Below are 18,122 nucleotides of genomic sequence, written 5' to 3'. Positions count from 1 at the left end.
GGAGAAAGCATGTGGCATTTAATTACACCCATATCAAACAGGCAAAATGGAACTATAGATTGATGAAGATCTTTAGAGTCTGTTTCTGTCTCTCTTATACTGCAAAATTATATCTGTATTGGAATCTGAATGTCTTTCACTTAATGCTTCCTTTAATAAACATCTGACCAGTTGGCAAACATTAAATCTTTAGGTTCATCCACAGCAACACATTCTAGATCAGTTCTAGCACCTCACAGCTTCCTGATACCCACTTTTAAATCACCAAAGAGACAGAAAAAGCTCAGAAAGAAATTGCACAGATGACTAAACGTTTTCTCCTATTGCTTTAGTTGGGCCTAGTCCACTGGAAATAGATGGAGAGTTTCCAAATTCTGTCAAGGACCTTGGAGTACTCATCTCAAATGACCTAAGTGCTAGAGCCCACTGTAACTACATAGCCAAAAAGGCATTAAGAGTTGTTAACCGAATCTTACGTAGCTTTTTCTCTGGTAATAATACACTAATAACTAGAGCATACAAAACATTTGCCAGACCAATAGTCGAATACAGCTCATCAGTCTGGAACCCACATTACGTATCTGATATTAACACAGTTAAGAAAGTCCAGAAATATTTCACAAGAAGAGTTCTCCACTCCTCTACTCGTTGCAGAATACCTTATGCCACCAGACTCGAAATTCTAGACCTAGAAACCTAGAACTATACGGCCTTCAGTCTGATCTAAGTATAGTATATAAAATCATACATTGCAATGTCCTACCTGTCAATGAATACTTCAGCTTCAACCATAACAATACAAGAGCAAACAATAGATACAAACTCAAGGTTAATCGCACCAATCTTGATTGCAGGAAATATGACTTCAGCAACAGAGTGGTCAATGTCTGGAATACTCTACCTGACTCTGTGGTTTCTTCCCCAAACCCCAAAAACTTTAACCTTAGACTGTCTACTATTGACCTCACTCCTTTCCTAAGAGGTCCGTAGGGGGTGTGCATAAGCGCACCAACGTGCCTACCGTCCCTGTCCTATTGTTTCTTTTATTTTATTTTTATTTTTCTTATATGTATCCATGTATTCATAACTATGTTTTTACTTATACCTATTATCTTGTAAGCAATTGACAAAAATAAAAAAATAAAAAATAAAATAAAGTTTGAGATCTTTAAATCTAACACATATGCTTAAAACTCAGCACCCTAAAAGGGCTAACCGCTCTTTGACTAACAGTTTTTTAAAGTTTTATGAGCACCAAAAGCATACACAATTTTGCAGGACATATTTGACTCTGTGGCATCAGTGTCCATTCTTCTAAATCATTGCCATTTCAAATTAAAACACAATAAATAAGTAAACAGACTCACAATGGTGGATTTAGACTCAAAACCACTTACTCGGAAGTACTCACAGTAATTTTATGAAGATTTTCAGAGTAAGCGGACAGACAACTGTGGTTTGTTATCTGTTTAACTGTAATTTAAATTGTGAAATTTTTCCCCTTAAAAGATGTGCTAACATCTTTTCCCTTTTTCTAAAAGTTTAGTTTCCTGCAATTCAAGCAGAGAATTGTAGTACTAAAATGCCGCTTTAAAATTGCTGCAGTTAAACTAATCCCAAAATTATTCTTTATTTTTGTTGTCCTTGTTCTCTTTTTTCAAATGTAAAACACTGATGCTGTGATATGAAAAGCATCAATCTGCTTTCTCCTTAGGTTCTAATTCAGGATTCTCATTGTTCAGTTGTCAAATTATTCCCATGTTGTTAAACCATAGTGGTTTTTCAGGCCAGACCTGGCTAAGAACCAAATTTAAAAACAAACCTATAATTAACATGTTTAAGAAAATAGAATTCAGAAAGGAAGTAATGTGTGTGTGTGTTGGTGTACATATAGCAATAGCACTTAGACTTATATTGCCACTTCACAGTGCTTTACAGCTCTCTCTAAGCGGTTTACAGAGTCAACATATTGCTCCCAACAATCTGGGTCCTCATTTTATCCAACCTAGGAAGTAAACCTTATGCCAATGAGACTCAAGCTGCTGGCAGCCAGCAGAAATAACCTGCAATACTGCATTCTAACCACTGCACCACCACAATTCTTGTGTGTGTGTGTGTGTGTGTGTGTGTGTGTGTGTTTAGTTCTCAACTTCTGACCACAATTGAGCCCAACATTTATGTTGCTAAGCAAAACAATTGTTAAGTGAGTTTTGTCCCATTGTATGACCTTTCTTGCCACAGTTGTTAAGTGAATCACTGCAGTTGTTAAGTTAATAACACAGTTGTTAACAGAATCTGGCTTCCCCATTGACTTTGCTTGACAGAAGATCACAAAAGATGATCACATGACCCCAGGACTTTGCTACCATGATAAATACAAGACAGTTGTCTAACGCCCAAATTTTGATCATGTGGCCACAAGGATTGTTGCAATGTTTGAAGTGTGAGAAACAGTCATAAGCCTTTTTTTTTTAACAGTTATGAGTTGAGGACTACCTGTATATATTTGCTTGCACATCTGGACTCTAAAGAACCTGAAGTCTGCTATAATAAAATATTCATATAATATTTGGATACCATTAATTTCATATTGACTACCAGTTATTAATGTTAAATCAATATCAAGTCATAAATTTCATTACGCAAAGAAATTCAATATTAGGACAGACACACTAGATTAAATTGAACATCAATAAGGGTTACATTATGGAGTTAGTGCATATGGACTGGAATAAAGGGATAAACACCTACTGGCTGGGCCCTTCCTCTACACCTATTGATGCAACTTGGGAATTATCATACTTGCAAACAAATAGTATACCTCAAAGGCCTTGCTCTGGAAGTTGACCAGTTTGGGCAGGCATGACATAATGCATTTAGATATGATGGTACAAACTGTCTAATATTTGTTTAGATAGAATAGACATTTGAATTTATATGTTAATTAATATGCAGTGGTACTTTGGTAATTGTTAATTGGTTCTGGGAGGTGCAATGAGTACCAAAATAATGAGTACCAAACAAATTTTTCCTATAAGGAATAGTGAATCACAACACAACCAACAATGACAAGTTATAGCTTGTGCGTTGAGTACCAAACAAATGATGAGTACCAGGACAAAATGTTTGTGTCCAAATGCACTGAGTACCAAATTTGATGAGTTTCAAAGCAGTTGAGTACCAAGGCACCACTATAATCATATCCATGGCCTATAACGAGAATGAATATGGGTTGCTTTTGTCAATCTATCAAACTTCACTGATTTAAAGTATTCTGAATGACTAATATTTGGCTTTAATAAAAAATATCTTTTCTGTCTTTTTCAGAACAAAATTATGGCCAGATACTCTGCTCATTGAGACAAACGGATGTTCCTGGCCATCGACACCATCAAAATGCAGAAGAGAAAGTTATTCTCGTGCTTGAAACTGAACAACTCTATAGGGAAAAATATAGTACAAAATTTCATAACATCTAAAATCAGCTGTGAATAATATGACTTCTCTCTTTTGATTCTATGATTCTATGACATATTAGACAAGTAAATCAGCAATATTTGTTTCACTGGTTGTAAGATCTTCAAAATTCTGAAGTTTACATTCTTATGATTTGCCTTGGATACAGGTAGTCCTTAGGTTATGACCACTCTTTCAATGACTGTTCAAATTTACAGTATCATTCAATGATACTGAATAAAGGGAACTTGCAAACAGTCTGCAAACGTTCAGTCATTGCAGTCCCCCTGCACGCACATAATCATGATCCAGATGCTTGGGTGCTCAGCTCACAATTACCATACTGCAATAAGCCATAGTCACTGCAACAAGCCATTTGCAACCTTCCCTACCAGATTCCCACAAGCAAATAGCAATAGCACTTAGAATATATACTGCTTCGCAGTGCTTTACAGCCCTTTCTAAGCAGTTTACAAAGTCAGCATATTGCCCCCAACAATCTAGGTCCTCATTTTACCGACCTCGGAAGGATGGAAGGTTGAGCCAACCTTGAGCCACTCAGAATCGAACTCCTGAAATGAGCAGTGAGTTAGCCCTGCAGCGGGGAAGTTTGCAAGTTACTCCCATGACTTCCACTGCTCCCAAAAAGTCCCACTATGCAGTGCAGGATCTTAGGGATCTCATACTTCATAGAACCCATCTCCTGGTGTTGTCCTTGCCAGTCGTCCTGCACTCCCAGTATCTGCCCATGCTTCCCAGCACCTGCCCGCTCTCCTTGATGACCCACCCACAGTCCCCAGCATCACCTGGTGGCATCCATTCATTCTCTTCCCATCTGGGACTCCCGCTCTTCTTGCACAACAACCCATGGGGTCCTGGGATTTTGACGACAACAGGAACTCCTGGGATTGTCATCACTAAGCAATGTGATCACATGATGCCATGCTTTATGACCGCATTGCTTACTGATGGCAATCTCAGTCCCAATTGCCAATATAACCCAATGATTACTTATATATGTTTTTTTCTCTTCTAGTAATTGGATTAAAATGTGCTATTGAAATCCATCAATCAGTGTTTTAACAAATAAGATTATTTCTTCAAGTATCAAGGTTCTTCAGGAAACTCATCATTTAATATCTCCACTTGTATTTATCCTCTAGAAACTTTGTCTTCTTTATTAGCAGAGTATATTTTGAATATCGAAGTAGCTGAAGTTGAATACAAATTCTTACATGCTGATATTTTATGTATTTATGTATTATTGATAACTATTGATGTTCTTTCCCAGAATTTATGGCTATAGTACAATTTGATAATTATCAGATAAATTAATTTGAATAAGCCTAATATACTTTCTATAAAATCAAAGGCAATTATGAAATTTTGTAAAAAAAATACAGTTTTAAGTATTATTTGAATTATTTAGAAGACTTTGGAATAATTATTCAAAGAATGACTTTCTCATTTGTAGGGATAAATATTTCAAATTGTTTACATCAGATTAATACTTACTTTAACAGATAAAAGATACCTACAAGTTTATTGGAGGGATAATGCTATTAAACTGACATACCTTCTTAGAGGGATTCCTATATTAATCTGCTAATATTTTAAACAGGTTGATAAGATACTGAGAAAGTTTCTATCAGATGAAGGCTATCCTACTTTTGTTTATCTAAATTAGATAATTTTAAAGTTGATGGTTTCAACTTTCCCAGTTCTCAGATATATCAGCAGCTTATATTTTGATTTCTACTTCATATAGAATTGGAATTTTTTATCAAAGACTTCAGTGAATAAAACTAGACAATGATTATTTGAACCCTTTGACTTCTTGACAGGGGCAGAGATTTGACTCTAGTCAGATTTTTTTTTTCAGAATTAAAAGCTGCAAGACATTTCTTCATGAAGTTGGGAAGGAAACTTAAATTTTATGCCAATTTCCCTGAGAATTTTGGGATAATCCTAGTTTGAAAAATGTAGGAAGCTTTCCTTTGCAGTTTGAGGGCAAGAAAGGTATTACTACTGTTAATCAAACTTTGAAATAAACGTCTACTGTCTTGCAGCAAGACTTTGGGTTATCTAAAATTGCTGAGCAGTAATATATTCAACTAAAACATCTTTAACAGGCTCAGGAACTTATTGTCAATAGATAGTTTCAGATATTTCTGTATGGACAATTTCGTTTTTACACCACTGAAGAATATCACTCAAAGAGTCACTGGTAATAAAAAAAATGAAACAAAGCATTAAAAGGCCTTTAACAAATTAATGGACTTGAAATGGGTTTAATGTACACATTATGATCTTGTGATTAATTTAATACAAGAATTGTGCTGATTGGGTACTGCAGAAGGTGTTAAACAAGAGTTGCCTATCAACTGTACTAACTTTACTAAGTTAGAAGCGCAATATGGCAGTAGAAACACTGATACATGAGTTCTGGGTTTGTATTTGGTTGTCTTGTTTTAACTTAATACTTACAGATTCCATTTTTTCATATATAGTTTTAGCATGACAAAGATGTAATATGTTCAATTATAAACAATAACCTTGGAATGTATTGCTTTATAAAGAATTCGGGATTTCTCATGCATGAATGTACCTCAAAAGATGGTTTTGTTTAGATGGAAATGATCTGTCTCCCCATATTTAAAATCCTGAAAAGAACATACATGCTTGCTCTTCAACTATAAATTGGTTTGCTATTGTTGTTTTAGAAAGACTGACAAATATTGTTCTGTGTGATAGGGTTTAAAAATGGCTGTTTAAAAACTGAGTTATTTTCTGACATATATTTTATTGTATAGTTTGCTTCTTCTTTTTAATCTAATTAATTTTCATGCAGATATTTTCAAGGAGTGGATAAAGTTATACATTCATATCTCCTGTTTTAATATAAAATAATCTGAAAATTCGGGAATTTTAAAATTAAGACAAAGAGAAAAGGATACAAATCAGTCTTTCATTCAAATACCAGCCCTAGAAAGACAGATAACCAGAAATTGTCTACAAGTAAAAGTAAGCTAGCAGATGAATACATTGTTCTGACCCCTTTTTGAGCACTTAGGAGGTATACAGCTAAATATTTTGCAAGCTAATAACTTTTTTGCTTAGTTTAAAAACTTGCTTTTATAAAGTTTCCATTGTTTCTGAACCAATAAAGAACAACAGAACCAAAATGAAAAAATTGCTCAAGCATCTCTTCTAGCCATTTCTGCAAGTCCATCACATTCCATGAAGATATCTGTTCTGAACTACATACTTTAAATATTTCTTAATATAACCCAGTAAACACAGACAGTATTCATCCACTTCACTGAAGGATCTTACTGAACAAAAAACTGTTGTGCTTGAGATATTTACTGCACTCTAAATGGTTGTTTGCAGCATTTAATAATTTGAAATATCCATAAGAAGAGCATAATCTTTGGTCTTGGATCACTAATAAGAGAGTCTTGTAAAATGTTGAAAGAAAATACTGAATTTAGTTTAATAGTAATGTTCGTTGCAGATATAAAGTTATCAAGCAGGAAAATTCCCGATTGAAAATAAAAGAGATACTCATAACGTTTTTGACTTCTGGAGCTTCAAAACTTCTGCAATATTAACCATTCATTCATGGATGATCCAGAATGAAACACAGTAGGTGGAAAATATAAGGAGGAGGAGAGGGCCAACTAAATTATCTTCCCTGCTTCTCTGCTGAGTCTCTATTAGATCAAAGGTTCTTATAATCACTGAAGGAATACTTCCATTAATGGAAAGGAATGCCTGTATTTACCAATAGTGATGGCCATTTCTCCATACTTTCAGCTTGATACTTAAAAGTTATGTTTTAGTAAGTGTGGGAAAAAAATGTTCCAAAACTCCATTCCATGTTTATAGTTTTATGTGTGATAATATATTGTGGGGTGCCATAATATATTGTGCTGTGATCCTAGATCTATGGATCCTATAGCAGAGATGATGCAAAAATGGGTTTGTCTGAGTAAGAAATTCAGTATTATTTAAGGTTATGAGGAACTAAAACCACTTTCCCACTTTCATCCATCCTTCCATTTATTTGGATCCTATTTTTTTCTTTCAACATAATATAAATATTTTATATTCAACATGCTCAACATATCTGAAGTATAGGGCACCTGGTTAGGAAGGCAAAACCAATATATTTTTAATAGGTAACTACCATATAAAACAATGACATAAACTAGGCAACAAGACATTCTCAAAAGTTGTGGGGTCTGGTCATTTCATTTACTGTAACCAATTATATTTTCATCAATAGTAAAAACATTTTTTTCCGACATATCTACAAACCCTCCTTCTTACCAAATACAGGTAGTCCGTGTTTAGCAACTGCCTTGTTCATCACTGCAATTACAACAGGTGATGAATAAGTAACTTTACAATTAGTCCTTGTATTTCTGACCTTTGTAGATCTATAAAGCAAAGAACAACTGAAGTAAGATCGTAAGTGCAACTGCGGTTTCATGTAGCGATTGCTTTGCTTGAGTTGCTAGTTGCCATCATGGTCACTAAATGAGGACTACTTGTATTGATTTTATACACACAGAATTTTACCTCATATTCTTCTGATCTGGTTATAGGCCAGATAATTATGAACTTGACATTTTTGAAGTTAATCTTTCAATCATTGTCATCAAAAATTAAAGTAAGTCTTTTCAATATTGATTTACTGTGATACCTTCACTTTCAAAATGGTTTACCAGCATATTTGACAATATAAGGGAAGTTGCTACCCAATCTTCATGTTTACTCAGAAGTTTGTTGCAGAGTGCAAAAGGGAATTATTATTAAATATCAATCTATGCATAGTAATGCATTCTTCATCAAGAAATTTTTAGAAAGCTCTTGGCTTTAATTTGGGGAGCACATTGTGTTATCAATATCATGTAGTCAATTTCATTTGGCATTTGAAGTTTGTACTTACTCATATTTGATCTTCAAATACCTAGCATTAGACTCTCAGACTCCCCAAAATTACTACTTGTACGATATGAAGCTGTTAATACTTAAATAATGGATCCAATCACTACAAATTGCATGACAAACTGGTGATAAAAATAAAGCCTATATCCTGTTCCTCACACTTCCTAAATCATTATTTTTTTCCAGAAAAAAAAATCAATCAGAATTATACTAGATATATAAAAATAAATCAGACAATATAACTAAATACCTAAATAGTTCTTGATTTTTAGCTCATATACTGTGGCAAATACCTTCTATCCACTTTGCTTAATGACATGCTACAGTTCCTTTTCACAAGAATATATAATAATTCAAACACTTATATCATTAATGCACACAATATAACACTGTTGTATAATTCTGAAACATAGGAAATTAAAGCTCATAGGTAAAGTCAGGCATACATGTAAGAAAATATTTTACAGCTTTTAATACTCAAGAGCTTAAACAATTTCCTTACTTTAAAAGACAGAAGAAAGCAAAACAGAGAAAAATGAAAGCAAGCATGTATCCCAACATGTTAAACTGAAAAATCCTTAATTATTTTTCTTCTGAAAAGAAAAAAGCATTAAGCATGTCTCCTATTTCAAGCAAATAGAGATGTAATATGAACAGCTTACTGTGAATAGTGGTTTAATCAGGAAGTAGCCATTACCCCCTCGATACAGAACAGTGACAGCACTCCAAAACAAGCCGTAATATTTTCTTTTTTTTTTTAGTTAAGAGGAATGAAAGAACACCTACTATTGTATCCTAGTTTTTCTGACCTCTGGGTCAGCAGATCTCTATTATCAAATGCTATCAAGGCAGCATAATCCAAAGCAAGCATTTACAGCACTCTATTTGTGGAAACACCTAAAATCTCTCTTAATACAACCTCTCTCTCCCTATGTTACTCACAAAACATGGCTGTCTTATTCAGAGATTAGCAATTATTGTAATGAGATACTGCCGGAGAGGGTCAAATAGTACTTCCTGCAGTTTACACATCTTGATTTCCTGGTAAACAAACTGAAAGGCAGCTGGAGCACTTAGATTACCAGTAAACATCCATGTTCATGTGACCAAAACCAACCCAGGTAAGGTATGTGGCTTGCAAAATATAAGGTAGGAATTGTTTTACTGAACTGTGACAACACCCTATCTAAAGCAGTTTTAACAAAAGGAGCGTTCTCCATGCAAAAGCCAATTCCTCCCATCCCCCGAGAAACAGATGAAAGGCTTAGTCCGTGTTATGTTATCCCCTTTGCTATTAACAAGGAACTAAGATCACCTGGATTTCAAATAAAAGCTGAAATTTCACTGGCATCTACAATTAAAAAAACAAACAAAACAGAACAGTCCAACTTCTCAGAGAACAAGGAAACTGCACTGGGCTTAAGCTAATATAATATAAATCAATACTACTTTCTTGAAAATATACTTGAATGAATAAGAAACATGATATAATTCCCTGTCGAAGAATATACACCTGAACTTTTTCTGCAAAAAAAAAAAGAAAAGAGAGAAATCTGCCCTTCCCAAAGCACCAGCAATGAATATATAACTGGCAAAGAATAAAAATTAATATAAAATCCTAAGAACAACCCTGCCAAGTCAGGACAATGCCTTTCTGTTTCTTAGTGACCAACCAAAGGTTTTTGAGATGCTCACAGGCAGGGGATGGTGCAAATTACCCTGAACCTGGAAGTCTCAAGATCCATATCCTCCATAAGTTGATTCAATCCTCTTCTAAAGACATTCCTGTCAGTAGTCACCATCATGTATTGCAATAATGACTTGCACAGACAGGTGAATTAGACACTGGGTGTACAAGTGCTCCTTTTTCCTCTTCAAAATTTTCTAATCAGCTTCATGGCATACTCCTTGGACTTAGCATTTTGAAAGAGAAGGAAACCTCCATGTTGACTTTCTCCAAATTCATTCATTCATTCATTCATTCATTTGATTTATGTGCCGCCCAGCTTGACTAAAGGTGACTCTGGGTGGCTTACAAACATTCATACACTTTGATCCCATTCTCTCCCCCTTCATCTTTATTTTAAATGAAGTCTTTTAATTGTTTTAGCCTTTTTCTTGTAAGGAAAGTACTCAAGCCCCATTCAATTTGTTAGCACTGATGATATTACCTAGTTCGGTTAATGAAATGTCTGCAAGAAAACAACCAAGCTCAGAGAGCACCAAGGACCCCTCATTTCACCTCTAAGCTACAAATATCATCCTCTATCGGTACCCCTTCAATTTCTCTGATAATTTTAAAAGCCATTAAAATAAAACAGTGAATTATTATTATTATTATTTTTGTAAAGTCTTTCCCATGAGATCAATACATTCCCTTTCTCCAGAAAAATTGACCCAAATGCAATACAAGCAGGAAAACTATTCAACAGTAGAAATGTATCTCTCTCCCTCTCCCTCCCTCCCTCCCGCGCTCTCTCTCTCATCCATCCATCACAGAAAAAGCATGAACATAGTAAGTTCTAAAAATATGCCTAGTAAAATAAAAATGGTGTTATAAAAAGCAAAGACTAAATAAGTATCCAAACTTAGCTAATGGTGACATATTGTACAGATGGTAGCACAAATCTGCACAACTTCAGAGGATATTTTTGAGTTCTTATCCGAAAAAAGTAACAGTAAGCAAAAATCCCATTCTCTGCCTGGAAATTCTTAAAGATTGGAAAAATGGAAGTCAATCTATACAGACACCAGCATAGTAGAATATGACTTAAGAGCCATATTTCTCAACTTCAGCAATTTTAAGATATGTGTATTTCAACTCTCAGAAATTCTCCAGCCAGCATGCTCACTACATACATAAATGACCAAGCTCAAATCTTACATCAGATACATTATATGATGATCTAGCTCTCAACAGAAGGCTCTAATGCTGGGAAAGAGAAATGAACAACTACCAGCAAAATTGACAGACTCGGTTACATCGATGATGAGTACACCCTGATGGACCAAGTTTGGGATAGAATCTCTATTATCACTAACAGTCAGCACTGATGTGGAAACATATCATCCATCCATCCATCCATTCATCCATCTATCCATCCATTCATCCATCTATCATCCATTCATCCATCTATCATCCATTCATCCATTCATCTATCTATCCATCTATCCATCCATCAATTCATCCATCCATCCATCCATCCATCCATCTCGATCACTGGGTTACAAATGACCTATATATCAGCACTAATTGCCAGACTTTCTCTATGGTAAAACTACTTGTTCCAACAGGACACGTCCTAAAAATTCTGTCTGGATTGCTTCTGGGATGGTTAGACTTACTTTTTCGCACAGGGAAGTCTTGTAAAAATTGGGAAGAGTGTTTAATTCTACTGTATTAAAGAACAGCCGTATATATTAAAATGGTGAATAATTGGTAAATTCAAGCATCATATTAAACCACTACTGGCTAAGCATTGAGCCTTTGTTTGTGGTGCAACAACCTCTGATTAACCAAAATGTTTAGCTTCATATATGAACCCAGCACAACATTCTAACCTTGAATCTGAGCTTCAGGAATAAATGTAATTATTAACAAGGAGTTTAACTTCAGTAAATGACCAAAAATAAATCTATCAGATAAAGAGAAGATAGAGGTCAACTAGATTCTGGGAGAATTAAGAAATTGTCCTAGAGTAAGAAAATAATTTTGCAAATAATTTCATCAAGTATTATCCACTACAAAGAGCAACAATTCATTTACTCTGTTGCAGACATTTGAGCAAGTTAGGTAGTAAAGTCCAAGATTCCTGTTTGTGGGCTAATATATATCTCCCCTTTCCTTTTTAAAATATATATAAAGATGAAGGTCATTCATCTGCATGATATGTCTCTGCCCTGGCTATACAAATGGAATTGTTAAGATTTTTACCCCACTTTCTATGGGGTAGAATCTTAAACTATTGGGGGGGGCGGGAATCTGGATTAGTAAAAACAGGCTTCGGCTCAACCCTTCCAAGGCTAAGAGGCTGTGGGTTTGGGTCCCCATAGATACTGGAACTGGAGAGATTTCATCTTTGCACCTCAGTGGGATTGCATTGCAATGATGCGTATAGTAAGAAAAACGTACAGAAATGGCAAAAGAGGAGCTATATGTAAATGATGACGTAGGCAGGATTAAAACTGATCCATCAAACATACCCCCATAAATACCAACAGGATAATCCCGAATGCAGAATATTTAATAAAATAGAGAGTGCAATGGATATATAGAAAATAATTATAATTTCTATATATGTGGAAAGTAGAAACATTTGTGCAAAAAATAATAATTATCCTGATATTTGAAGGGCCTTTTAACTAGATGACCAAATTTCTTTGCAAGGAAAATGAGCAGACAAGGAATTGTATTGCATGAATAAAAATATTTGGCTTTTGACTCTTTTCTATAAGGGAACAGGATCAAGGCGTATTCTCTCAAACGTTTCAATATTGTCCAAAGGATGAATTTTCCTTGTAATTAGAATTATCATAGGTAATACACCCAACATACACCAAAGTTATTGTTTAGGAGGAAAAAAATGGGACATTATTAGAAAATTTTGTCTGAGTTTAAACAAACATGCATGTTACTTTTAGAAAATGCAAACCCTTACCAATCCTTTTGAACCAATTTTTGAAAATGTGGCTTGCAAAACTAAAGGAACTGAAGGAATAATGGAATGATGAGCCAGAGGGAGGCAGAAGGGAGGTGTTCCCTAAAGGGCAGGGAATGGACAACTGTGAAACAATGGTTCACACACTTTCAGTTAAGATAACTTGAAATACAAGTTTATTTTTTTTTGAGGTTGTCCTCTGTCTGTATTGAAAAGCATGAATGTACATTTGCACCCCACCCACTATACATCATCCAGGATGCATAAACATTCTGGATAAACCCTGGAGATTCTGTAGTAGTACAGAAGACAATTTTGCTAGGAACAAGGTCACAACTTCTAACTTTGATTCAACCTCATGAGGTAATAATCTACAAAATTGAACTATGTCAACTAACTCAGAAGATCATTCCATAAACTAAGTAGGTATACATAATGAATCATATATGCATTAGATGCCATCAAGTCCTTGCAAGCCCAACAAAAGATAGTTATGTTGACATTTGGTGCTTTTGTGCAAAAGCTGAGGAAGGTAGGTCTGGATAGATGACGATACATCTATATTAAGTGTCATAGAGGATTATCAGTGATGGGCAAGGCCAACACAGTGCTCCCAGTAGATTGGTTCTGGCATGAGCCAAGTTTATTTTTTGATTTAAATAACTGAGACTGTTTGCTGAACTAACTACACTCCCTTATCCATTCTCATTTTCTTGTCAACCCTGTTATCCCTCAAGCACTTTTTATTTTTGAAAGATTTAGAAGCTGGCTATAGCAGTAAGAAAAATAGCACAAAACAGCCACCACAAAGTTATTCTCTAAGTTTTCTTGGAGTTTGAAGAAGTTGCTCTTCCACTCTTTTCAAATAGTCTCGGTCAAAGGCTTCTATAATATGCAGAAGCCTCTGCAAAGTTCATTTATTTTCTTATGGAAAGAGAGTCCACATTCCAATTTACTAATGGTGTTTTACACTATTCGGTCTCTTCCAGCAATAATTCTAGCTGCACCTCAATTCTTCCACTCATGTTGGCATTTTTTTTCTCCTCCTATATTGGCATGCCAGGTACACAAGGGAGAGCTCTGGATTCTTCAATCTGAAAGACTCCCTTCATATACTCTCAAATTTTACCAATCACCATTTTTATTGTTGGAGCATAGCTATGGAGGATCAGTACTGGAGATGACTGTCTTCAAAAGAAAAGGTCTCCAGTGCCAACCTCTTTCTCCATCAGTATCCCATGGACTCTGTGACTTCCTCCTACAGATGATAATGTTTATCATCATCATTTATTAAACTTGTATGCCACCCGGCTCTTAATGACTCTGAGCTAAGATTTATTTCCATAAATTATTATCTACCGTTTAAAAAATGGACTGTGCAGCAATCATTCAAAAGATATAAAAACCAGTTTTAAGGCTGAAAAATGTTAATGATTTGATTTTTTTTCAACAAGGATTCCTAAAAATCATAACTTTTCAAATTAGTGGCACCACGTGGAAGAAAATGTAAATCACTGTAATTGTTATGACATTATTTTCATGTATCATTTTCACAACATTTCTACTTACAACATGTCATTGAAGATTGCCAATCAATCTTCCATCCAGACACTGACTTGGTTCCAGTGAATCATATATACTACATGCCTTCTCTGGGATAGGCTTCCCAGGAAGTTAATTTGGCTTCCAACAAGTGCCCTTTCTTCTTGAGTTTGATTGCAGGGCAAGAACACAAAACTTGGGATATACCCCAAAGTTCCTCCAAATCTTATAATAAAATCACAATATTTTATGTGATCAAAGACAGAAATTACTGAGTGAACATATAGTAATTATTATATTATCCACATTCAACTTTATCAACTTTATTAACTTTATCATATTATCCAACTTTAACTTTATTTATCTTACATTTAAATTGAATTTCATTTGCTGGCTCCAGTCATTTTGTAGCATACGGGCCCTTTCCCCAACCCCACACACATACCATTCAAAGCCATATGTAGTCCTTAGCACAATCAAGTTTGTATACTCCTATTACAGACAATGAGGAACTTTTAGAGACTTTTAAAGAAGAAAGTGTTCCTTTAATGTCAAAGCACAATATTTGTACCTGAACAATAAAAAGCAACTATTGGGAAACATCTATTAGCCACCAGTTGCTAACTTTTCATTACAACTTCCAAATCGTATCACTAGTCCTCTGAGGATCTAACAAGAAATTCAGAGACAGCAAGAACAAATCAAATCAACTCTATTTCTGTCTATTTTCCATAACCGTATTGGCCCATGGTAAATAGGGTAATAATTTCCTACATTTGTTCCAATATTTTAATTGATTACGCTATAACAACAATTCAAACAAAGCTGGTAGGTTTGTGATCTTTTATAACCATGGACATTTAAAATATTTTATATTACGACACTATATAATATGTAAAATACATAAAATAAAATAAAAACATGTACATGGTTATTACAGTAGCCATAAGGAAATGAAATTCCTGTATCACTTTTATAACGGGATAATAGGAAAAAGATGGTATCAGAGTAGTTGTTATTGTATAGAGTAATAACGCTTTGCATAATTGGACTAACAGCTTTCAGGAGGTTTCTTGCTTAAATGTAACCCCTCTCCAGCAGAACATGAAAGAAAGCAACTAAATTCATCCTGACTATCTCCACTGTAACGCCGGTTAATTTGTACAGGGTACTGTGTATTAAAATATTCATTAATATGCAGCTCTTAAAAGCTTTACAAGAACAGAAGGGGAGGGGAGGATAAACTGAATCAGAAGCTTTTGTTTTTTTTCCCTCTAAAATGCATGAAAGTCCGTGAAAAGCAGTAAATATATATCCTTTCATTTACCCATCAACAGAAAATAGACACACAGCCTGAGAGAATGCAATATTCATTTTGCTGCAGAAGAACAGACATTGCATAACAATGAGATTTGCTAATGAAATCAACCATCAACCTGGAATACATATGTATTAAACCAAGACCTCAGTGTCATTTTCTTTTTGCATCATTTGTTCTTTTCCTGATTCTACCCCCTCCCTCCTCTTTTCAGCATTTTGTCCTTCCCTCGGTTTTCCTGGATTCAAATATAGCTATGTTGTACGACAATGTTTAAATATTATAGATACTTTTATTTTAACATTTTCTCCCTGTCAAATGTAGATGCCACAGCGTAGCTTCCATCAGCATTGTTAATGTACCCTTGAAGGAAAAATCAATGGGTACTAAAGAGACAAAGACGATTTATTTCTCTGGAAAATTGCTGAAAGTATTCATCAAAACTGTTTGCCATCCAGACTACAGAGGTGTACCAATATATGCTAATATATAACATAATAGTAGGTGTTCAAAATAAAAGTTATGTATACATTGTAATTCAATCATTTTCATCCTGCAATAATTACTAATAATGGTTAAGAACTATCCTAATTATGTTTTTTAATTTAACTGTATGGAAGGCCATCATGGTACAAAAATAATCTTAACTATAATGCATACTATGTATCACCTGGAAACTAGAATTTCAAATGTCATTTGTAAATTGCAGGATGTGACTGAACTGTTAGCAATTAATGATATTCTTTTGTAACATGCAAAGTCATAGCCCTTTAAGAAGAAGCTATTCGTTTCAGGATGAATTAACAATGGAAAGTTTTGAGTTTTTAACAAAACCTATTATTTAAGTCATGCCTCTGGAAAAAAAAAATACGATGGGTTTTTCAAAAAGGCTTAAATTATTGGCAAGCAACAATATTCTTATATAAAGTGAAAGCTATCATTCTTTAAGAAGCCATTTATTTTAAAATACAAAAATGCAAGCTTTCATTTTGTGAAATATTTTATTAAATGTGCATAAACTAGATTTAATTAACCTGCACACAACTAGGAAAGTTATCACTACATCCTTCTGTTGGTGTAATTAATCCTAATTCATGGCACCCATAATTTCTGAGATTGCTACACTGCTATTAAATAAGGGAATAACTCATCCGGTACTCGCTACTTTAAAAATCTAATTCATACAGAAACAGCTTATGTAGGTGGCCACATAAACAGCATAGAATTTTATGGAGGAGTATTGGTTGGTAAACCATTGTTGGATATGATAAGGAAGCTCCCTTTTCCATTAGTACCCATTCAGTTTTCAACTATTTCCTAATGTTTTCTTAATTGTATAATGCATTTGAGAATGGACTAAACGAGAACTGTCATCCACCTAATATTTAATTTCTAAAGAGGTCAATGTAGTCACAGGCCATAATAAATCACAACCAGCAGAGTAAATGTAAATTATTAACTTTGGGGGCGGGGTTGCAATACAAGCCACTAATGCAAAACATTTGTGCTAGTATTAGATAATATTATGCTGGATTTACTTATTTACTTACACACACACACACACACACACACACACACACACACACACATTCTGAACATGGATGTAACAAATTTTAGAAATCAGCTACCCATCTGATATTCCACACATTAACATTTTACAATGCTGTACAAGTAGTCCTCGACTTACAACCACAATTGAGCCCCAAATTTCCATTGCTAAGCAAAACAGTTGTTAACTGGGTTTTGCCCCATTTTGCCACAGTTGTTAAGTGAATCACTGCAGTTGTTAAGTTAGTATCAAAGGCTGTTAAGTGAATCCGGTTTCCCCATTGTCTTTACTTGTCCGAAAGTTGCATGACCTTGTTACACTGCATGCCCATTGCCAAGTTTCTGACTTTTAACCACATGGCCATGGGGATGTTGCAACAGTTGTAAGTTTGAAAACCGGTCATAAGTAACTTTTAGTGCCATTGTAACTTTGAATGGTCATTAAACCAATGGTTCTAAATCGAGGACTGCATGTGCTTTGTATTGCTGTTGCAACATTCTCTAGTTCCTATCAACTAGAGATGCCAAATTCACGGCTGGATGCGTCATGCGCTGGCCACACCTACACATGGTTTAGTGAAGGGGGGAAAGTTCCGATGCGTCATGTGATGCTACCATCACATGACGTATCGGGATTTTGCGAG

General features: G+C 34.8%; 1 protein-coding gene across 35 annotated transcripts in view; it reads right to left on the bottom strand.

The window, feature by feature from the left end:
- BAZ2B (bromodomain adjacent to zinc finger domain 2B) overlaps positions 1-18,122 on the bottom strand; it is a 233,378-nt gene that overhangs the window by 125,437 nt on the left and 89,819 nt on the right. For 14 of the 35 annotated variants that reach the window (XM_087920119.1, XM_087920130.1, XM_087920120.1 and 11 more), the window contains exon 1: positions 9,199-9,338. The exons of 15 other annotated variants lie outside the window; for them this stretch is intronic. In XM_087920119.1, the coding sequence (XP_087776245.1) occupies positions 9,199-9,283 (85 nt within the window). In that variant the 5' untranslated portion in view covers positions 9,284-9,338. Of the gene's footprint in view, positions 1-9,074; positions 9,362-18,122 lie in introns of those variants that run through there. 6 more of the 35 variants (XM_087920138.1, XM_087920150.1, XM_087920143.1 and 3 more) reach the window with 4 other exon arrangements.

Source organism: Pseudonaja textilis, chromosome 1 (genome assembly GCF_049901715.1).
Source record: "Pseudonaja textilis isolate UNSWEBS1 chromosome 1, rPseTex1.2, whole genome shotgun sequence".
Classification (NCBI taxonomy): Eukaryota; Metazoa; Chordata; class Lepidosauria; order Squamata; family Elapidae; genus Pseudonaja; species Pseudonaja textilis.
This window is presented reverse-complemented; position numbering and strand designations above follow the sequence as displayed.